This window comes from Triticum urartu, chromosome 6A (assembly GCF_056163025.1).
Source record: "Triticum urartu cultivar PI428250 chromosome 6A, HENAU_Tu73, whole genome shotgun sequence".
NCBI classification, from domain to species: Eukaryota; Viridiplantae; Streptophyta; class Magnoliopsida; order Poales; family Poaceae; genus Triticum; species Triticum urartu.
In genome coordinates this window covers 6,454,139-6,477,981 of record NC_141878.1, presented here as the reverse complement: position 1 = coordinate 6,477,981, position 23,843 = coordinate 6,454,139, and the positions used below count along the sequence as shown (strand labels likewise).

Genomic DNA, 23,843 nt, shown 5'->3' with positions numbered 1-23,843 from the left:
AAGATTAGGACCAAAGAATATTGCAAATCCTCCAGTTGACCTCCTGTCATCACTGCATCCTGCCCAATCAGTATCAGAAAAGGCACTAACAAAAGTGGAGCTGGATCGTTTAAACTGGAGTCCTAGGCTTACAGTGTATTTTATATACCGTACAATTCTTTTAACAGTTGTCCAGTGTACAGTAGTAGGTGCATGTAGATACTGACAAACCTTGTTAACAGCAAATGATATATCTGGTCTTGTCAGTGTTAAGTACTGTAAGGCACCCACAGCACTCCTGTACCTTGTGATCTCTTCTTCCTTTAGAGGCTCCCCTTCCAAAGCTGACAATTTTTCTGAAGAGGACAATGGTGTAGGTGAAGGCTTACAATCCTTCATCCTCATGCGGGTCAGAAGCTCAGTAGCATATTTTTCCTGATTCATTACTATGCCATCTGGAATCTTCTTTACCTCAATGCCCAGGAAGAAGTGTAGATCACCAAGATCTTTCAAGGCAAACTCTGAACTTAAATCATGAAGTAGAGCATTAGTAGCACTTGATAAAGAACTGGCAACTATAATATCATCAACATATATCAAAACAAATATGACTGTGGTTTCCTTATTGTAGATGAAGAGTGATGTGTCAGCTTTAGATGCAACAAAACCAAGACACCTTAGCTGAGAGCTTAGCCTTGAATACCACGCTCTTGGTGCCTGTTTTAGGCCATAAAGGGCCTTATCAAGCTTACACACATAGTGGGGTGTTTTCTTGTTTTCATACCCAGGTGGTTGTCGCATGTAAACCTCCTCTTCCAGAACACCATGCAAAAACGCGTTTTGAACGTCTAGCTGTCTCAAGCTCCATCCCCTGAAAACAGCAATAGCTAACACAAGCCTAATGGTTGCAACTTTAACAACGGGACTAAATGTGTCCTCATAATCCAGCCCATAACCTTTTGCGACTAGACGTGCCTTGTACCTGTCAATCGAACCATCTGCCTTTTTCTTGATTCTATATACCCACTTACAGTCAATAACATTTTTACCTCGCTGCTCAGGTATAAGGTGCCATGTTTTATTTTTCATGAGTGCAGAGTACTCTTCATCCATTGCATTTTTCCACCTTGAATCTCCAAGTGCATCTTCCAATCTAGTTGGCTCTCCTGCAACACATAACATGCCATAGCGTATAGTACCATCTGTTCTAATTTGTGGATTTTTTATACCTTTTTGAAGACGGGTTGTGACACGCGAGGCTGGCACCGGCTGCTGAGCAGATGACCGCGCCACAGAAGATCCAGATGATGCAGATTCTCTGGATCCACTTTGCGTAGCTGATCCGGACCCTGATTCTGTAGCCTCTGGTGTGTTCGCGCTGGACTCTGGTGCCGCAGCCCCGCGCGATGCAGAAGATCCCATGGGTGTCGCTGTCGCCTGATCCGCACGCGTGGGCAGCCGCAATCCCGAGCCGATCGTGCGAGATCCCGGGCCGACCGTCTCAGGATGGAGACCGATCGTGGTGGGCCACCCGCACGTGGGTCGCTGAGCCGGCCCACTGCCTGGCGACGTGGCGTGCTGGCACTGGCCTCTGGTGGGCGCGCGATCCAGGGTTGATCGCTGCGCGCGATCCAAGGACGCCTGACGCTGCGGTGTCGCAGGTTGCTCCGGATCAACCTCGTAGTCTGCGCCTGCCTCTTCTCCCTCCAGCACATGCAATATGGGACCATTTTTTGCCAAATCTTGATCATTTTGAGCACCATTTTCTCCTGTGTTTTCTCCATGACCCTGCACAGGAATAGATGCACCACTAGAACTGATCGAAGTGTCATATTGGTCAGTACAACCGTCGCCCCCTTGCTCAAAATTCCGAAGGTTTGGGGGAAGAAGAAGGATTTATTTCTTAAGAATGGCTCCAGCGTTAGGATGAAGAGATGCAAAGGGGAAAATAGACTCATCAAAAACAACATCACGGGATATATAAACTCTACCAGTAGAGACATCTAGGCATTTTACTCCTTTGTGAATGGGACTATACCCCAAGAAAACACACCGTTTGGAACGGAAAGCAAGCTTGCGCGAGTTGTATGGCCGTAGGTTAGGCCAGCATGCACAACCAAAGACACGCAGAGACTTGTAATCTGGATTAGTGCCAAAGAGACGTGTGATAGGGGTCTCAAATTTGATGACTTTGCTAGGGAGCAAGTTGATGAGATATGTGGCAGTTAAGAATGCTTCATCCCAGAATTTTAGTGGCATAGACGCATTTGCGAGTAGAGCTAGGCCTACTTCAACAACATGACGATGTTTTCTTTCTGCAGAACCATTCTGCTGGTGCGCATGTGGACATGCAACATGATGAGAAATACCAAGTTGCTGGAAGAAGGAATTCAGTTTCCTGTATTCACCTCCCCAGTCGGTTTGCATGGCAATGATCTTAGTGTCTAGTTTTCTTTCAACAAGATTTTTAAAGTTTGTGAAAACTTGAAACACTTCAGACCGTTTCTTAAGAAGATAGATCCATGTAAACTTGCTATAATCATCAATAAAGCTTACATAGTATGAGTATCTACCGACCGAAGTAGGAGCTGGCCCCCAAACATCTGAGAAAACTAGTTGTAAGGGTGCAGTAGATATGCTAGTAGATACAGGGTATGGAAGTTGATGGCTTTTAGCCTGTTGACACGGATCACAAATCGACTCACTAATCTCATGAGAGAAGGGAAGTTTATTCTTGCTAAGAACAAATTTAATAATGACTGATGAAGGATGACCTAATCTACTATGCCACTTGGATGATGAAGGCTTGACAGCGACAAACGCTTGTTTATTCGATGATGATGACGAAGATATAAGTGGGTAGAGACCTCCCACGCACTTGCCCCTAAGCAGGATTCACCTCGTGTCCAAGTCCTTTACCAAAAACAAATAAGGGTAGAATTCAATGAGGACACGATTATCTAAAGTAAATCGATGAACAGAGAGAAGATTTTGTGAGGCTTCAGGAACATGAAGAACTTTGTTTAGATGCAAGGTTTTTTTAGGGGTTTTAACGATTGAATGACCAATGTGAGCAACTTTCATACCAGAACCGCTCGCGGTGTGCACTTGATCATGTCCATGGTACTTCTCCTTGAACGTCAACTTGTCCAGCTCGCCGGTAATGTGATGTGAAGCACCGGTGTCTGCATACCAGTTCGTGTCAACGCCATAGGAGTTGGTCACCATGTTTGCACTCTTCTCCTCGGGTTCATCTTCATCATACCTGTGCCAGCAATCACGAGCCCCTCCTGGGTGATATTTGTAGCAGATTTGACACTCTGGATAATCATGTTCCTGCTGCTGCCGTTGTTGTTGTGGACGACCGCAGCCACCTCTGCCGCCGCCGTGGCCACCGGATGGAGTCGGGCAAGGACGCCTGCCTCGGCCGCGCCCCCTGCTGCTGCTGTGCCCGCGGCCCCTGCTGTAGCCGCGCCCACGCCCCCTGTAGGCCAAGTTTGCAGAGGTTTTGAAACCCCCACCAGGGCCATCGCCGAGCATCTCGACTCGCTAGTCGAATGCCGCGATCTGAGCGAATAGGTCGTCAACTGTGATTTGATTCTTGATTGCGCCAATAGCTGCCACAACAGGATCATAGTCTCTGTCAAGGCCGGCGAGGACATAATCCACCGTCTCTGGATCCGAGACGGGGCGTCCTGCCGCTGCGAGCTCGTCCCCCAGATTCTTCATCTTGGAGATGTAGGCGCTGCTGGACATGGAACCCTTCTTCGTGTTGGTGATTGCAATCCGCAGATTGGTGATGCGAGACTGGGACTGCGATGAGAACAAGGTGGTGATGGCAGTCCAGAGATCAAAGGTTGTCTCCTTGCTCGCAACTTGGGCGAGGATCTCCATTGACAGAGAGTTCAGAAGATGACTCAGAACCTGTTGATCCTTTGATATCCACCGTGCATACAGCGGATTGGGCTCCGTGGTGATGGTTTTGTTCGTCTGCTCTCGCTGCACCGTCTTCGGTGGTGCGACATCTGACCCGTTCAGGAGGCCGGTGACCTGCGCTCCTCGCAGGCCCAACATGACCTGTGCCTTCCATAGGATGTAGTTGGTTTTGGTAAGTTTCTCGGATGGTAGGGCTCCAAGGTTGAGGGTGACGGTGGATGAGGACGACATGGCAATGGCGAGGGTGATCGGGAAGAAGGCTTCTAGCTAGATTGATGGGAAGAGGATGGCTCTGTATACCATGTTAGATGGAAGCGTTCCTACTCCTCAATGAGGAGCCGCGTTGGTTTATATTGATATGAGACAGGACAGCCCCTGTCGTGGCTTACAAGGCAATACCGATCGATCTAGATTCGGTTGTTACAGAGAAGAGGAGATAAGCTACGTGAGAGAGAGAGGATAGAGTTTGTTGAGATTACAATAGGTAGTTCTATCTCTATTTCTAACACTCGTAAAATTCATGCTTGTGATAGACTGATAATGATTCTTAGGGCTCAACGGTCTAGTCTAGAGGATTATGATGGCTACGCCGGTCCGGTTTATAAGCCATAGCATATGGACATGGACATTACATTGTTAATTAAGCTCAGAAAACAAACAAAAAGGTTCCTTTGCTTTGAAACAGAGCAATGTATACATATATATGATATACTCTGCAGTCTATAGTATGTAGCAATTTAACCTGAATGTCACCTATTGGATCATACATATATTAACAAATACATACCTTGTAATAGTGTGAGGAAGCGAGCGCGTATATCGATCTGGATTCTGCGCGCGCGTAATTTACATCAAAGTGCTTCCAGACACCAAAAATGAAGTTGAAAAGAAAATTTGAATTGTAACGAATAAAACGATGAAGAAAATTAACACTGTCTCAGGTTCTGAACTCAAGACCAGGCTGCAAGTTGGTGCAGTGCTCAAGTGACTAATGGAAGAGGAAAGAAGAAACGAAAAAGAATCAACAAATTAATCTGCACGCACGCCCGGCGGAATCAGTTGGTTTTCTTGGACGAATCGTCCTCCGGGGAAGTCGCGTTGTTGTTGCTGCTGCCGTTGTTGTTGTTGTTGCTGCTGTTGTCGTCGTTGTTGCTATCTTTATTGTCGCTGCTGGTATTATCAAGGTCAGGAACTATTGCTGCCGCCGGTTCGACGTGAGCCAGCCGCGCCGCGCCGATCACCTGCTCCGGGAGCTCCTCGTACGTGTTCGCCTGTATCCGGCAAAGTATAATGTGTATATTGATAAGATAAGACTAGATTTTATTTTCTTAAATATACCCATGCTTCAACATTGGCATTTGGGGTTCCTACCTGTATTAGGAAGGCCATGTCAACTACCAATGTTGTGACAACACCAAACACCAGCCCCAGAACCCCATTGGCTACCGCAGAAGAACCGATGTCAACATCCACCTGCAGAAACAACCTATCCGTTAAGATGCATTGTCTCGCCAAAAATGAGAAAAAAAAACAATAATGATGATGAACTTCTGTCGGTAGTTAAATGTCATGAACCCAAAACTCTACTGGTCATTGTAATGCCGTAAGCACGATATGGAAAAAGCTATCGGTGGCCCATCATTTGGAGGATTTCACGTAATAAATAATATGACTTACTTCCAAGTACCCCGGAGCGCGTATGTAGCTGCAGTCGACGGCCTTTCCCAGCAAACAAGGGGTGCTTCCGACACTTTGCCGCACTATCCAAGAGCCCTGAAGATTTTTTGTTTGTTTGATGAGTCAGAGTGAAGATGAAGAATACAACAAACTAGTTGCAGACTACACGATTTTTGTGAAAAAAACAGACCTTCGGAACGGCCGGTATAAGCTTCAGTCTGCTATTGCGGAATTCATCATCGCCGTCAAAGAAACGTTGCAGCAACGATCCCTTTTTCATGGTATTTGTGACGAAATACATCACTATGCTGTAATGGGTCGATCCAGGAATCTGCAATAGGAAATTGATGACTTCACCAAAAAGAAGTTTGACAGAAGTCTACAAACACATGAATAATATGTTACACAGAAATCTATTAAGAATGTCACTCACTTGTATGTTGGCAACAAATGTGTGCATCCCTTTCTCAGCAGCAAGCTACAAAACCGGTAGCAGTGGAAAAGAAAGTAATGAATTCAAAAGTGGTTCTGTTATACTTCAGAGAGAAACAAACATGAATTCAAAAGTGCTTTTGTTGAGAAATTTAACTGAGGGCGTATTCTCAGAAAATTTCTGGTAATTATCTTGTTTACCTGAGCAACACAACCTCTCTGCCTGCCAACATTATCCATACGCTTCGTGTCCTTAAACCAGTTGATCGCCGCGAGCTCCATGAGATAACTTGCTGCAGGTATCTGTAAATTGAATGTGAGTGTGTTGAAGCTCTTCATCTAATATTCTTCATAATTAATTAAGCATAAAATGGAAGATTTAGACCTTTGATTTATCAGTGGGGAAGTTCTTGCTGCGAACTTTAAAGAGGGTGCTATCGGGTACGGTCCAACAGTTGCGGGTTTTCTCATCCGGGTCACGATGAAGGACGCCCGAAAAGCATGATAAATCAATCTTTTCCGGAGGTTCTTCTGCCATGGCAAAGCTATCGCCGTTAGAGCAAAAAAAAATTGCATCTGCCCTGGGAACTTGACAGCAGACATGATAATGCAAGCACGCAGATAGGAAGCGGTAATCAAACCTGGCTTAGCGTCGTTGTCAGATTTGTTGGAGTCATCCTGTACATTAATTTTCGGAAATGTTTATTATGAAGTGTGAAAACACTTCAAACAGTTGTTCATAGTGTGGTTTAATTAAGATACTCAATTGGTAGAAGAAGAAAAAAACTATCAGTGTGGTCTAGGATATGTAACCTCTATGTTAGCTTCAGGAACTTGGTAGTCATCGTCCTCATCGGATTCTTCCTCGATGATTGACATGTTTCTACCATCTTTTTGGTCTCTATCCAAGGGGTTAATCTTGTCGATTGCACGAGGCGGCGGGTTTTTCTGATCTGCCGATGGATCGAACATTTTCTCCATCACAGGAATCCTTGGAGCTATATGGCATTCATCTGTCTGTGAGAAGTACTCGCGCAGGCCTGGCAGTAAGTGTAAAATTAAAGCTGTAAGCATCAGAATGAATTGGTGAACTATATATGCTCCCCAATAATAAGGGAAAAACCACGCGTGCAGTACCGGCAACACAGTTCTGTATTTGCAGCAATGTATGGTACTGAAAGGAAGCGGAGTAGTTGAGGAACCATCCTTTCAGATCTATCTGCATAAGGTGTTGGACCTGGGTACGGGGCCGCCCGTTGCGACACTTGAGAGGAGTAATCTTGAACCCACCACCTGAACTAGTATGAAGTTCAGAAAAGGAAAAAAAAAATGAACCCAAGTTAATTTTGTTTATTTGAAGAGTCTCATCCTCCCAGGTAAATGAAATGAAGGATGGCCGATGGTCAGAAAGAGACTTACTTTCGATGAAAGCCCTCACATACCCTCTTTGCCGGCCACAGTTAGGATGGTCGACAGATCGAAACAGAACAACTGCATATATGTAACAACAAAAATACACTGTAAATGAGAAGACACTGCAGGCAGGAAATGTGACAGCTACATGGAGAATTTCAAGAATGTACCATAGCTTCCATCATCATTCCGCCGCCAGTAGCGGACATAACAAAGATCCCTGGGCCAAACTAGCCTGCATGTTATTTAGGATGGAAAGAATATAAGCTAGAATCTGACAGACAATTCAAAATGCTACCAGTATTAATGACACATCCAGATAAGAGATAGAAAATGCTATATGTTTGTGACATGCAAAAATGCATTTTACAGATGGTGAAAACATGTGAACATGTGAGGGTGTGGTTACATTGGACACCAGTGGAGCTGCAACTTGTGATAGATTATTGCAGTGTGGCCATCAACCTCTTCAACTAAACTTCCGTAGCGAAAGCTACAGTCCCACCTATAGTGGAGAACAAACATCGGTATCCACGTCAGTAGTTCGAACAGCAGAGACTTAAAATGCCAAACTCTTACTCATATCTTGTCACATCCATGCTCATCACTAGACCAAAAATAGCTTCACATGTTGCTTCCACTACCCCGACAGCCCTCATAGCACGGCTACAGCTTCTTGCCGAGTGTTTTTTTTGCACTGGGCAAGAACTCTTTGCTGAGTGCTTTTTTCTTTTGCACTCAGCAAACAACTCTCTTTGTTGAGTTTCTTTTTTCCCATGGCATTTTTTTTCTTTTTCTTGTCTTTCCTCTTTGCCAAATGTCTTTTTATTGCACTTGGCAAACACTTCCTTTTTCTGTTTTCTTATTATTTATCTTGTTCCTTTTCTTTTGTACAGTATTTCTTTTTTTTTTTCCTTTTATGCTCTGTTATTTTCTACATTATTTACTCATTTATATTAGTATTTTTACCCCCCCTGTCTATTTCTTTGTAGAAATTACTTTCTATGCATTAGACATTTAGTGAATATAAATAAATTGGAGTACAAGAGCTTGGAAAAACTGGGTTGAAAAATCAAACATGTGTTCTTGAGTCTATGTTAACACATTATACAACAACAATAAAATTGAACATGAGGGTGCCAAGACTTGACCCCGAACAATGAGTTAATTGGTTTTTTAACTCCAAAAAATGTAAACAAAGTCCGAAAAACAAGAAATAATATACCTTAGGGCATCACCAACCATGACCCCCAAATTTCCTCCCGCATCCGTCCGTTGTCAGGGGAGGACCAGTCTGTCGACACGGATGCGAGAGGCAGCCATCCAACACTGCCCACATACATTTTAACTATTATCAGAACAGTCAAACGAAATTCATGCAAACACGTCTGGATTTTCATACAAACCGGATGCAAACACGGCGGATTTCATATGAACACTAGTAAACAATGGCGGAGCTTAGTGGAGAGCAACCTGGGACATTGCCCCCCAGCCCATGAGAAAACTAGCATATATCCCCTAGTATTCAGCCCATATGCCCAGTTAAAATCAGCCTAAAGTCATTTTTCTTGCCCCTCCAGCCCATTTGCCCCTCCACAAAATCAGCCCAAGCTCCGCTACTGCTAGTAAACATGGCCATGCGTTGCAACGGGAAAAAGTGCTCGTACCCCAAAAATACATAAAGCAGAAATGAAGCATATGGTTAGTTTTAAAGATCAACCTTGCTCTAGACACAAAATTTTGTCCCAGTCCACATCGCCCGCACCGCCGAGTAATTTTCGACAACCGACGACGAACAACGACGAAGCGAAGCACTGAATTCCCGATTGACTGAAGCAACTGTTATAGTTAAATTGATTCAAAGAACCAAATATACGTTAGAGGAGGGATACAAATCACATAGTAGTATTCAGATTAGGAGCTATTTGATATAGAGTTAAGAAACTTCTAAATTGGTACCTTGAATAACATGATTTGGATAATTGATTGATTTATTCTATGGCCCCAAAATACAAATCGGATCTGAGTTCCCTTTGCGTCTTCTTTCTTTTGCATAATTTTTCAAGTTCCAATTTGGCGAGCTTGATCTAGTTTGCAGGCTTCTAGATCATGGTCGGTCATGTTTTCTTTACGAAATGGTCGATCATGCTTTGGAAATTGTCATTTTGTTAGCATCTAGAAAGAGGCACTTTGGTTCAGGCCAGAAAGAGGTCTACATTATTGATTGAAGGGCTACATTATTGACTGAAGGTGCAAGCGGATCATTATTTTTTATTCTTGGATTGGGTAAATTCTAACAACTTTGAGGACACTTCCAATGATGGGCAAATAATTGGGAGAAATAATATAGGTAGAGAAATATATTGTATAGACCAAGAACGGATGACAATGAAGGCGCACGCAGTCCCACTTGTGCACTGTCCCCTTGCGGGCATTGAAGCTTGTGAAAAGCCTTATCTTTTTGGGTGGCTCATTGAAATAAAGCTTTGCCTTCTCTTGTGGTCGGAACAAGAAAAACTCCAGCCTCACGACATCACCTTCTCTAGCATCAATATTCCATGGTTTATGATCGAAAAGAAATTGTCAAACCTAAGCTAGTTATATTTTACTTATGGCCAGTTAATTCCGAAAGGAATGCCAACACCCAGGGCAGCCCCGTCGTTCCAAATCAGCGGCATGCTTGTCCTAAGAATGAAGCAATGAAAGCTTAAGTAAACCGTGAAGCGATAGAAAAGTAAGCTACCTAGCTAACTGCCATGTTTCAAGCTTAACTAAAGCTAGCTAGTGATAGCATTAATCTTGACGCGTGCGCTCGTGGTTTGACTCGCGGAGCTGGACGTTCGTGGCTGGATGGTTCGTGCGAAGACTCGGCCAGGTCGTTCGTGCCGTGCCGCCGTAAGCGGAGCAGCTGGGTCAGCCAAGCCGTTGGGCGTGCATGTAGTGCGGACGTGCGTGGGCGTGCATGTAGTGCATGTAGTTAGTGGTTAGCTAATGCGTGTGGGCATGGCCGGTGTGGCGCATGAGCTGTGTATGTGCGCGTCTACTACTTAAGGTGCTGGCAGGTGGTAGAGCCAAAGGAGCCAGAGAGAGATGTAGCCTCTCAGAGTGCATGTGTGCTCGCCGTGGGGTGGTGTGTGTGGCAGAGTTCGAGCTCGCTGGAAATACAATGGGCTGTTCGTGCGGCCGGAGACGTTTGTGTGCTGAAAAAAAAGGGCGTTTGAGCGCCGGGGCGTTGGTTGCCAGGAAAAAAAAGCTTCGTCTACCTCCGGTCCGGCGTGAGAGAGAGCTAGTCTAGGGCGGCAACAACAGCTAGCACGCATAGTGCATATTAAGACAGACCCAAGAGCATGCACGTGAGAAGGCAGACCTAGAAAGAAGCGTAGAAGGGGCAAGCATGATCGATCACTGCCATGACCCGTGGCCGGTGCTTGTCCGGCGAGGCGAGGCCGATGAGGGAGACATTACCGGCAGACGGAAGCATCAGAGGATGTGGCAGTTGACAAAGGAGTCGGCTCACGGGCTAGACGATTAATCACAGGCAGCGCACGGCGACTCGGCTTAGGTCGGTGAATCACGGGTGGCGCCGTCGATGTCGGCTTGAGGGCTGCATCCTTGATGGGTGTGCAAGCCAGTCGTGCGAATGAACCTCTGCTCTGCCTGTCCTTCATGGCACCCTTCAAGCTAACGTAGTGTCGTCGGAACTCGTAGATCGTTGAAGTGATCAAGCTCGTAGTAGTAGCCATTCATGGCACGCTTCAAGCTAACGTAGTGTCGTCAGAACTCGTAGATCGTTGAAGTGATCAAGCTCGTAGTAGTAGCCATGTCCGCCATTGCTATGGACGTAAGAAAAACCCAAAGAAATCTCGCAAAAATTTTACCAAAAGAAGACAATGCTAATAAGGATTTGAGAACACGACGGATCTAAGGAGAAGCCGTGTGTGTTCCCTCCTACCATCTGTCACAAAGAACTAAATCTTTACACATGTGCCCCTGCGTTGCGAGGAAAGTGAAAGTCAGTGTGTTCATTAATTAAAACATCCATCGAAATCATCACTATAGCTTCTGAAAGGTACCACCCGACTATGGCAGGGAGGCATAAGCCGAGGTCTAGAATAAATGCATACCAACCCCACATTAAACACGAAACGATTATCCTTGCAGCGTTTGTGTAGTCGGTTTCGCAGTACGTCAATCTGAGTTCGGCGCTGCTATACAGACGATGTATTTGTGGCCGACTCTTGCACGATCTTACTTGGCAGCTGCCTGTGAACGCAGGAAGCAATTGTTTTTTCCTTAGCTGATGCTACCGCTGTTGGGGAGCAAGTGTCGTTTGCTGATCGTGCATCAAGTGTCGTGTGTGAAGCAATTTCGATCTGAGTTTCGCGTACAGCTTGCAAAAAACATTGGCCAGACTTATAGTGTCGTGTGTGCCGCTGGCAGCAGCGATTCAGGATCTAAGCTGCATGTAGATCAACCCGGTATTTTTTCAAACTAAAATAAAATTTGATAGCAGCAACACACCAAGAAATAAAAACAATAACATGCACAACTCTGAACGCACACACAGAAAGGTTTGTTTTCTTAGTGCACGGCTGCTCTATTCTCCTCATTCACGTGGCTTACGATCCAACATGGCCTCGCTGAGCCCAGCTAGCGGCCCAGGCCGGCCCAACCCTTGTAGCCCACGAGGCCCAGCCGCCACAGCAGTCAACCCTAACGATCTTTGAGCCCCTCCCGATCGAGCAGCCTCTCCCCTCGTTCCCCACAGCTCCCTCTTTGAATATGATCATTGGAAATCTCGGGGCATACTACAACTTATAGTATTCTGTTAGTCAAATCTATGGTACAAAATTTGGCGTACAATACGAAGGGGACCAATAAGCCCGGACACAGTTAGTACATATATTTAGTTTTCTCCACTTTTTTGAGCATCGAATTGCGTGCTCATTATTCTGCAAGATGAAGCGTGCATTCACACTGCACCTCAGGCAACTACATGCATTCCTCGTGCTGTTGGAGGGTGTTTGGGTCAATGCAGTGTAAGCACAGGTTCGAAGCATCATCATGTCCTTGTCTGAGACGTGAAGAAATAATGCAGAGTTATTTTTTGTGAACATTTCAATGTCATAATTTTCTAGCATCCTTTACTACCTCCATTCTAATTTATTAGTCCTTTAGTATTTTGGGTTAACCTTTGACTTTTAATTTAACTATAAAAATAATTGATACTATTCTGGAAACCACTTCGAATATGAATCCAAAATATATGTTTCATGACATACTACAACTTATACTATTCTGTTAGTCAAATCTACTACCTCCGTCCTGGTTTATTGGCCCCCTTCGTATTTTGTGTCCAATTTTGACCATATATTTAACTATTAAAATGTTAATGCATGTCATAAAAAATTATATCATTAGATTCGTATTTGCACATAGTTTCTCATGGTATAATTTTCTATTACATGCATTGACATTTTGTTGGTTAATTTTACGGTCAAAATTTGGCACTAACTACGAAGGGGACCAATAAACCAGGGCGGAGGTAGTACGGTACAAAAATAAAATACGAAGCGGACCGATAAACCTGGACAGAGGTAGTACATATATTTAGTTTTCTCCACTTTTTTCAACATCGAATAGCATGCTCATTATTCTTCAAGATGAAGCGTGCATTCACACTGCACCTCAGGCAACTAAATGTACTAGATAACACCCCATGCGTTGCTGCGGAAATGTGGAGGTACATATCTATAGAATTGCAGATAAAAAAATTATAAAATTTTGAAACATACAATAGCACAGAAAAACCATTTGCTAGGTTCCTTGTGGATTGCCGCTGGTGCATAATGAATCACATGCATAAGAAGTCTCAAATACAAAGAAATGAACCAAGTATTTAGATAAAAAAATTGATTCAAATACTTGTAAAATGTGGCTCAAAGTTACTATTTGTCATGATCCTTCAAACCTTGTATGAAGAACCAACCTACCAATGTAAAAGTTTCCTGTTATCTAAAATAGAACGAAAAGTTTAGTTAGGAACTTGGGATCGATACCACTAACACCACAACAAACTTGAAACTGCTTTAACAAAAAAATTAAGTTTGCAACTATGTTTTACAAAAAAAGTGGAATCTACTTTATAAGAACAATCATATAATAATATATGGAAGTATTATAATAACAAAACTAAGTCATACAATAATTTCACAATAAAACTTATTCAAGCATGTTTCAACTATGAAGTAGATTCTAAAGCATCGTGTAGCCGCACAATTGCAGTATATAATCAAAAAAGAGCATGATCATTTTATACATATTACCCATGTAGTTAAAATGACAATAACATGAAGAAACTAACCAATAATCATACAAGGTATTCGTCTGAGAATCTCTTAAATTAAGCGGTGGCTTTTTCAACCAAGGGCGAAGTTGTGAACTTCAGAATGGAGCTCCTTGCAGAATATTCATCAAAAGAGCACACTAATATATGCGAACAGATAAAAGTATGATATGACATTGTGCATTTCATTTGTTACTTACCATAAATTTTGTAAGTGGTCACAAATAAGCTGACCGCATCACATATTTTGAACTCTCTATGGACTGCATTGATAACCATCCAGAAGAAAAGAACTCAATCACTATCATGCAAGTGATATGCTACTAATCTTTCTCTTACCAGAAAGTGTCCAGCCTAGAATGCATGACCCATCACCATGGATGCAGCAAGGAATGTTACTTTGAAGAGAGTAATCTTGGATGCCTTTGCTGAACTTAATTAATCTTCTACTTAATCCATTCTTCCCACCTTAATTAACACGGTATTGGTTGATTCAATAGACAACAGACAGGAAGAGATCAACCAGTTGACTGTTGCTGACAGTATAGGTCAGAACTTATTTGAACAAAGCCCAATGCACAGATCTGAATTAAATGCACTAGGACAGATCATTCAAGAGTATTTTGTGATGGTTAATTGCTTACCGAAGGCTGAGTGGAGTCTACGCAGGACAAAGAGAGGAGGGTCTGAGGGGCTGCACGACAGCCGGTGGCAAGATTCACCTCCAGGCTGCTGCCGAGTGAAGCCCTTGCGATACGAGCGGCCGAGAGAAGCCAATGCAGGGCTTCCGGCGATTCCATGCAGGCACGACGTGGAGGCACACCATGGGACCCCATATTGCCGTGATGACAGGTCGCGTGCGCCGGAGCTCAATCCCGGTTCAAAATATGAGATGTGAGGCGACGACTGCTCATTTTAATCTAGCACTTTCCTCCGCATTTGCAGGGTAATGAAGGGTGAGGTAATGAGAGGCTCTAAAGAGTGAAAGATGCCGGTTCATGTGCATTTGCAGGTGTCGTTTCATTGCGCGGTGGTCGTGGCGGCGCCTGGTGGAAGAGAGAGCGGCAGGGAAGACGAACCCTCAGCATTTGTATGTACCACACTATTGGCCTTTGTATGGGCCCAGGTTATCGATTAAACTGTGCTTGCAGCAGTCGGATGATTAGCGATCAATAAATTGTTCCTAAAAAGCGATCAATTAATCGTGTGTGAAGAGAATTAGTGATGACGTGGCTGCAGGAGGAGTCATGGATTTGCAAATTAATGATGACATGGCATGATGATGACGCATGTTGAGAGAATTGATAGTAGTGGGGATCAACTTCTTAAGAATGTAAGATTCCTCGTGCTGTTGGAGGGTGCTTCGGTCAATGCAGTGTAAGCAGAGGTTCGAAGTATCATCATGTCCCTGTTTGAGACGTGATGAAATAATGCAGAGTTACTTTTTGTGAATTTTTCAATGTCATAATTTTCTAGCATCCTTTACTACCTCCGTTCTAATTTATTAGTCTATTTAGTATTTTGGGTTAACCTTTGGCTTTTAGTTTAACTATATAAATAAGTTATATACCATAAAAAATGTATCATTGGAAACCTCTTCGAATATGAATCCAAAATATATGTTCCGTGACATACTAGAACTTATAGTATTCTGTTAGTCAAATTTACGGTACAAAATTTGGCATAAAATACAAAGTGGACCGATAAACCCAGACAGTGGTAGTACATATATTTACTTTCCTCCACTTTTTTTAACATTGAATTGTGTGCTCATTATTCTTCAAGATGAAGCGTGCATTCACACTGCACCTCAGGCAACTACATGTATTCCTCATGCTGTTGGAGGGTGTTTGGGTCAATGCAGTGTAAGCAGAGGTTCGAAGCATCATCATGTCCCTGTCTGAGACGTGAAGCAATAATGCTAGATCGACGTGCAGGGGTCAAATCTCTTAGCGTCCAAATGCATGCTCACAACACCAACTACTCCTTCTGTTCTCTTTTATAAGACGTTTAGACAATTTAGACAGAGCACAAGACAGTTCAATGTCAGCTGTCCAAAACGTCTTATAAAAAAGAATGAAGGGAGTAGTTGGCGTTGGAGTATTTCATTTCGCAAGTTTGGGCTTTGAACAACCACCTCCAAGTCAAAACTAATTCAGTCGGCAAGCACTAGTCTCGATGGACGCCAAATCCGATCCAAAAGCAAGCCGTGTTGCTTGCATCATCCTCGTTCACACCACACCATATTGATGGCTGAGCCGTGAATATATATTCATGCTGTCGCACTCCACAGCCGAGTACTTAGACAACCTCCTGCACATGAGAACTTTGATTTCTACACGCCATAGCTGTAACCTACAACAGCCATGCCAGCTTTGTTTGGTTTCTATACCTCTTTTGCTTCCTTTGCAGCCTGCCACTAGCCATCTGCAAGGAAACTGAAAGTGATAGACAGGCCCTCCTTTGCTTCAAGTCCAGACTCTCAGGCCCAGCAGGAGTTTTAGCTTCATGGAGCAACAAGTCCTTTGATGTTTGCGAGTGGCATGGGATCACCTGCAGCAAACCGTATCCTTGCCGTGTGATTGCGCTGGACCTCGAGTCGGAAGGCATATCAGGCTCCATATCACCTTGCGTTGCTAACCTAACTTCTATTACAAGGCTGCAGCTGTCAAACAACAACTTAAGTGGTGGCATACCATCGGAGATTGGCCTCCTGCGCCGTCTCCGTGATCTCAACCTCAGCAGGAACAATTTGGAAGGTAACATACCGCCATCTTTGGGCAGCAGCCCTTCTCTCACATATGTCAATCTTGGGGTGAACGCTCTAACAGGGGGTCATCCCAGAGTCCCTGGCATATAGTTCATCCCTCCGAATACTTTGGCTCAATAGCAATAGTCTTGGTGGAGAACTGCCAAAGGCTCTCTTCAACACATCATCTCTTGTTGACATTTCCCTCCAACAGAACAACCTTGTTGGTTCCATACCTGTTGTTACTGCCACCTCTCCCCCTATTGAATACCTCGATTTAAGTGATAATCATATTTCAGGAAAAATACCTTCCTCACTAAGGAACCTTTCCTCCCTTGTGGATCTTCGTCTTACGGGGAACAATTTAGTCGGGAGCATGCCAGAGAGCTTAGGTTATATCTCACCTCTGCAGATACTGGCATTGACTGCCAACAACTTGTCTGGGACAGTTCCACCATCTCTCTTCAATATGTCATCTCTGACATTTCTTAGCCTAGGAAACAACTCGCTTATTGGAAGGTTACCCCCCAATATTAGCTACACACTCCCGAATATTCAGACATTAGTGCTCTCAACAAACAAGTTTGATGGCCCAATCGCAGCTTCTCTTCCAAAAGCTTATAACCTTCGTCAGCTTTACTTGTATAACAACACACTAACTGGGTTCATACCTTTCTTTGGGTCATTGCCAAATTTGGAGGAACTTGATTTGTCATACAACATGCTAGAAACAGGAAACTGGGGATTTATGTCTTCACTCGCAAATTGTACCAGGTTGGCTAAGCTGCTGTTGGTTGGGAACAATCTTCAAGGCAAAATGCCAAGTTCGATAGGCAATCTTTCTGATAGTCTTGAGTGGCTTTGGCTAAGGGAAAACCAAATTTCTGGGTCTATACCACCGGAGATTGGCAATCTTAAGAGCCTCACTAGGGTTTACATGGATTACAATCATATCACTGGAAATATACCACCTACTACTGGTAATTTGCACCGCTTGGTCGATCTATCCTTTGCGCACAACAAACTGTCGGGGCAAATCCCAGATGCTATTGGTAATCTGGTTAAGCTAGTGTCTTTGAAACTGGATGAGAACAACATTAGTGGAAGGATACCTGCAAGTATAGGAAGTTGTACTCAACTCGAGGAACTCAACCTTCGTCAGAACTCGCTAGATGGGAGTATACTGTAAGTAAAACTGTAATGCGGAAACTTTAATGTAATATTGTTTTGCACAAAGTTGATCCAACCCTTTTGATCTCTCCTACTTACATACTTTGATGAGCCCATAATTTATGCGGAATACCCAGAAATCCATGTGAAATCATCGGCACAGTAGTTGTGTAGCCGACTACGATTAGCAGAGTGTTTTGTCTTCTCTCTACGTCTTCACTTCAGTGTTCTTCTGATGGATGAAGAGCCAATACTTTCAATTTCAATGTGCGCACCTTTCCATTACGTCATGCGCTCCTTACTCTCTGACGAGTGTTCTCGTGTTCTTAATTAATTGACACTAGATTGTTGGAACTCTCCCAAACGGTCGACCACCTCTAAGAGCATCTCCAACAGGCGCCGAACGCGCCGCGCGCCCATCGTCTGGTTTGTTGCGGCGCGCAGCGCTGGCTCCAGCAGCCGCGTTAAAATGCAGCATGTGCGCCGCTCCAGTAGTGCGCAAAAAATGCAGTGCACGCGCTCATTCTACAACATTTTTTACATAGATTGATAGCCGCACTAAACGATAGATTGCATAGATAAAAATGATACAAAGGTATTTTACATCGGTGCAACTAGATAGATAGTTCGAAAGCATAGATAGATAAAACTATGGTGCAACTAGATAGAAACTACTATGGCATACATAGATAGAAACTACTCCAAGTCGCTACCATCATCATCATCATCATCCTCGTCGGTGTCGTCCGAGGTATCGAGCCATATGTCCAACCAACGTTCATCGTCTGACGTGAAGATCGACCTCCCACCTGCTGCAACGATATCGGACTGCGCATTCGCCAATGCCTTCCGCCGACGCCGGTCCGCCTGCTTCGCGCGGCGCCTTGCCGTCATCTCCGCCCAGTAGGCACGCTCGTCGGGGACGTCCTCCGGGTGGCGACGGCGCCACTCCGCCATGGCTCGCTCGTCCTCCTAGGCAATGAGGAGGCGGCGCTGCCGCCGAGCGTGGTCGGCACGGTCCATGTCGGTGATGAGACGCGGCGGAGGGGCGACGCGCTGCGCCTGCTCGCGCATGAAGACGTCCCGGAAGTTTATCTGCGACCGGGGCCTGTCCAAGCGCCATGCCGCCGCGTTGTACGCGCCGGCCGCCTCGTGCGCGCTCCGGAACGACCCAAGGCCGAGCCGGACGTCGCCGGACCGGTTCTCGGCGGAGTACCAGTCGTTGGGGCGCTCGCGGACGCCGCGGTAGCCCGACCCCGGCGGCGCAGCAGCATGGTGGCGCGGAAAGCGGTGAAGCGGCGACGTGGCGAAGCGCCGAGGTTGCGAAGCGGCGAGGTTGCGAGAGGAGGGCGCGTGGCTGTGTTCTGTGCGCGTGGCGAGCGCGGGATTTTGTAAGCGCGCGTGAAGCGGCGCGTCAAATCTACCGCGCCGCGTGCCGCTTTCTCCTGCGCGCACAAACGCTTCCCGCGCGCGGTAAGTTTCCGCCACCGCTAGAGCGTGCGAAACCAGCCGGGGTGCGCTAAAACCAAAATTTACCATGGGGACACGCCTTTTACCACACCTGTTGAAGATGCTCTAAACACACAAACGCACGCGCACAGAAACTCTAGCCAAGGGTACGTCTCGCATACCCTCTAATATACGCAAAACCAACCGACCCAAGTAGACCCAAGTATCCTGCACGTACACGGACTAGGACTCAACAGCTAACACGTACTAGTACTTTTCCAATACAAAAGTAGCTTTCCTAACACCGCACGACTAGCACTTCTATTTTGACTCACACGCGGCTTTACAAAGCCAGGACACTTCCCTGAGTAAATAGTATAACATTACTACTTTATAAGTTAGGGTTTCAGAAAACTATCAAATTTATATTTTTCTGATAACTATCAAATTAGGGGTCGGCTGTTTCAAAAAACACAAAACGCTCGTTGTTATCGATTTAAGCCATTTTCTGACAGGTCGGATCCACTCCTAAACATTTTGTTTGTTTAACCGTTAACTTACATGTGAGACCCACATATAAATTCTCTCTTCTTTCTCTTATTTTTTCTTCTCTCCCTTCTCCACCACCTCCACCACCGCACCTCCACCACCTGCCGCATGGCAAGCCAGGTCCGACTGCGGGACCGGCCGCCGCACGAACTGCCCCGCCGCCACTGGAACTCACGTCTCCTCCGCGCCGTCGCACATCGCCGGCAACCGCTTCGCATCGCCGCATTGACCCCTGCCCCGCATCGACATCGAGCCGCCTGCTACCGGCGCCCTCGTCCACGCACCCGAGAGAGCACGCCGGAGCTTGGGGCACCAGGAGGTGGAGGCTGAGCTCCCTCGCCAGCCCCTCCTGCGGCTCACAAGGAGGGCTCCGCCCGACGCAGGAGCGCCTCCACCCTCCACCTAGCCGGCTCCTCCCGTTCTAGAACGAGGGAGGATGGAGGGGAGAGGCCGGTGGTCAGCGACCTGTTTCTGGCAAGCTTCGATGCAGCGGCGCAACAATTGATGCTGCTTGATTCCGTCGGGTCGAGGCAGGCGGCCAGCGGCGCTGGTATCCCGGCGAGGGGAGGAACGGCGGGGAGGCGCAGGGCGAAGGGCCAGAGCAGATCCGTCGACTCCCAGGCGCGGCGGCGCGCCGCAGGCTGGCGATGGGCGATCGCATCAGGAGGGTAGGATCCTCTCTGCCCCCCAATCTGATCGAAGGAAGAAGACAGATCGAAGGAAGAAGACAAATCGAAGGAAGAAGACAGGAACGAGTCCAGACATTAGGGATTTTGTTTTTTTGTATTGGGGATTTCTGTGAGGCTGACACATGGGTCCCATTTGTCATAACGTGCAACTTAACGGTCCACTCTATCAGTTTTCTTACATGCGGGCCCTAACTATCATAATCATGATCAGTTGTAAAGCACCGAGCATTTTGTGTTTTTTGAAACAGCCGACCCCTGACTTGTTATCAGCGAAAAAAAAATTGATAATTTTTTAAAACCCTAACCTATAAAATAGTAGCTTTATGCTATCTACTCCACTTCCCTAAACTAATCACCGGCAAGCCTGGTCACTCCCTAATCGGACAGAACTAGCCTACACAGTAACACCTTTTTGAGTTGCCATGCATGCAACGTACATCCAATACTCACCTATGTTTGGATTATTCTAACACTCACCTCATAATCAAAATATCTGACTTTTTACTCGATGAGACATGTAGATGATCACCTCTTCATCTTGTCACGCCGGTTGCTTCTAGTGACGCGACTTACCAAACCGCAACTCTCTTCTTGCAACAACGTCTTCACCAACTTTTCTTTTGCATGCTGACTCGTAGACTAAAACCAACGATTACTCAGACTATCAGCCATGATGCCACATCTTAGCGTGCTACTTGCAGACCAAACGCATAACCTCGTGCAGGATCTCAACTTAGCCAGTGCACGTCCTCTTCAAGCTAGTCCTTGTCTTCTTGCCGACTCACATGGGGAGACACATCTCTTCACCCATCACATCTTAACAAGTACTCATTGTTGTCGATGCCACATCTTACCGACCGACATCTCCTGTCCAGCGGCAATACAACTCGCCATATACGTGTAAATCAACTTCACCATACATGAACTCGTCAGAACTCCTTGATCACGAACGGAAACGCAAGGCACAATTTCCTTTTTTCATCCGCTCTCGTCCTCAATTCTCGTCCGCCAGTGACACATCTCAACTACAGCAGAAGACTCACATCCCCGAGCTGTTGGACACATCATTCAAGAACCCACTTGCACACCTTGACGATGGCGCGCAATTTTACGATCTCCTCCTTGCACTCCCTGACTACCCTTTACAAGTCTCCGGCACTGCACCTCGGCACCATTGCTCCCATCAACAATAGATTTCCACCACCTTGCCGACAACAGCCTGTCGTCTCCCTCCCGGTCGTTCCGCCGAACGACAATCACCCGTCGACATCTTGCCTGCATGGCAATAGCCCACATGTTAGTGCCTCCATAGCAATGGGCCACATGTTAGTGGCTAGGAGTACAATTTTTTTGTAACTCCCTACATTTTTTAAATACGCAGAAAAGCCCAGGTGGGACCCACATGTCAGTGGACTATGTAAGACGAAAAATGTCGAGAAAGATATCTGTTGATGGGACAGGGGAGGTTTCGAACTCGCGGTTGGCTGAAGGTGCGCTCACCTGGTGAACCACCTGGCACGGTGACATGTGGGCTTATCACACGGATAATTACATTCTAAATCACTTAACAGTAAACACGTGGGCTTGTTAGCTGAGATGAGTTATGGTCAGTACAACCAATTTGGCACCATTTCTTTTCGAAATTTGTAGATAGTATTGTTTGCTGCCCCTTAAAAAAAAGATAGTATTGTTTGCTTCAAATTATGGTCTCGGTAATAAAAATAACATTTAAATTTTCATGTCTCATAAATATTGTAACTATAAACGAAATATTTTTAAATTGTTCATGTATTATTCAAAGAATATTTTGAATTAAAAATAATAATTATGAATTAATATAATGTTTAAGATAATACAAATATTTGTGAAATTAAAATAAAAAATTATTTTAATTAAACGAACATTTCAATATTTATATGCACATTTTTATACTTTAACGTTCATATAATTTATAAAAAGGTCATAATTTAAAATTTAAACTGTTGATATGAATATTCAATCATGCCTATTTTTTAATGCAAGTCATAAGTAAAGTAATGATATGTTTGTATTAACTAAAGATTTCAAATAAATGATTAATTGACCATATTTATTTAGTAAAGTTTTAGACATCTGTATTGACTAAACATTTTTTAATAATATACAAGGGTTTATACTTAAATGTTTGACTTACTAATCAATAAACCTTGTTATCTTTGCTATAAAAACCTTGTTACCTGTTTTAGTTGCTAGATCATGAATGTTGTAGTGGCTTGAGTGTCTCAGGTTTTATTTGTGGGTCGCGGGTTTGGGACATGTAGACCCCCCCCCCCCCCCCCAAAAAAAACACAGCAGTACAACGATTGTTTTTTCGGTAAATAAAAAAAATCCGAAGAAATATAAGGTTGCTTTGTGCAAACATGTATTGCACGCGATCACTCTGACAGGTTGGGCGTAAACACGGATACCTCTGCATACACATGTTGTGACCGTATCTTCACCGGTCAAGTTAGATGGCCACAAAACTGTATTTTTAAAGTGCTACCACCAAACTGAACATTTAGCCCAACTTGTAAGACTCCCTGTAATATACTCTTATTTAAGCAAGTCACGACAATTATCACGTCGATGCTCCAAAAGATAACTACGTAAGCAGGTTCTTCCAGCTGGGTTCCCACATGCTACAAACATTTAAAACGGTTACATGATGGAACACAACAAGCTTAATGTCTTCTTTTTAATTAGTTGGCATGCGCATTTATTTTGAGGTCTCTGTCATCGTGGCCCAGTGTGACCTCTCTCATGAATACAAACTAAATTCATTTGATTGATTGTGCTGGACACGGGCGGGAGCTCGAACTCCCCAACATCCGCTGCCAGCTCCTCCCGGCCAGGCCGCGCCAATGCTCCTTCGCGGAAACAGATGCTAGACGCCTCCGGCAAAAAATGCTAAGCCGCTCCGGCTCGGCATCGAAACTTTGAAACGCCTTGCGAGGGAGAAAGAGACCGCCAAAGCCAAGGCGGCACGCCACGCCAAGGAGCAGTCCTGTACCATCCGCCACCTCTCCAGCTACATCTCGCCGGTGTCGGAGAGCGGCACCCCCTGTACGGACGACGGCGATGATCCTCCCGCCGCAGACGCCTATACGGAGGAGATGAACTGACGGTTCAGTGACCGCACCGGAAAAGGCCCAGCCATGAAATGGTTATCTCCGCCTCTTCGCATCGTCTAGCTATGTCTATTTTGTATCTAGTATAATCCGGCGAACTATGTCTTTTGGTCCGATGAAGTGTGTCTGATGAACTATATATGTCGGACGAAAAATCTATCTATATTTCTCGTTCGATATATTGTGATGCTGATCCATGTTGTCTATGTTGTTTACATTGTTGCTTGCATTGTATGGATTTGGGTGCGAGCATACGTAGAGGGAGTACAATGAAGAAATGAGACTAATGACAAGTACAGGACGAC

At 45.0% G+C, this 23,843-nt stretch overlaps 1 protein-coding gene and 1 pseudogene across 1 annotated transcript; one reads left to right on the top strand and one right to left on the bottom strand.

The window, feature by feature from the left end:
• Positions 1-4,567: 4,567 nt before the first annotated feature.
• On the bottom strand, positions 4,568-8,132 carry LOC147963044 (protein ENHANCED DISEASE RESISTANCE 2-like). Its single transcript, XM_087526754.1, has 14 exons — positions 8,017-8,132; positions 7,847-7,942; positions 7,608-7,672; positions 7,444-7,515; positions 7,162-7,317; positions 6,838-7,064; positions 6,666-6,702; positions 6,410-6,555; positions 6,226-6,327; positions 6,026-6,070; positions 5,783-5,923; positions 5,593-5,688; positions 5,287-5,388; positions 4,568-5,186 (listed from the first exon to the last, which is right to left on the bottom strand). The coding sequence occupies exons 1-14, from the start codon at positions 8,094-8,096 to the stop codon at positions 4,971-4,973; spliced, it is 1,581 nt and encodes a 526-aa protein (XP_087382880.1). The 5' UTR covers positions 8,097-8,132; the 3' UTR covers positions 4,568-4,970.
• Positions 8,133-16,118: 7,986 nt separating this feature from the next.
• Positions 16,119-17,768, top strand: LOC147963043 (uncharacterized; annotated as a pseudogene).
• The last annotated feature ends 6,075 nt before the right edge of the window (positions 17,769-23,843 follow it).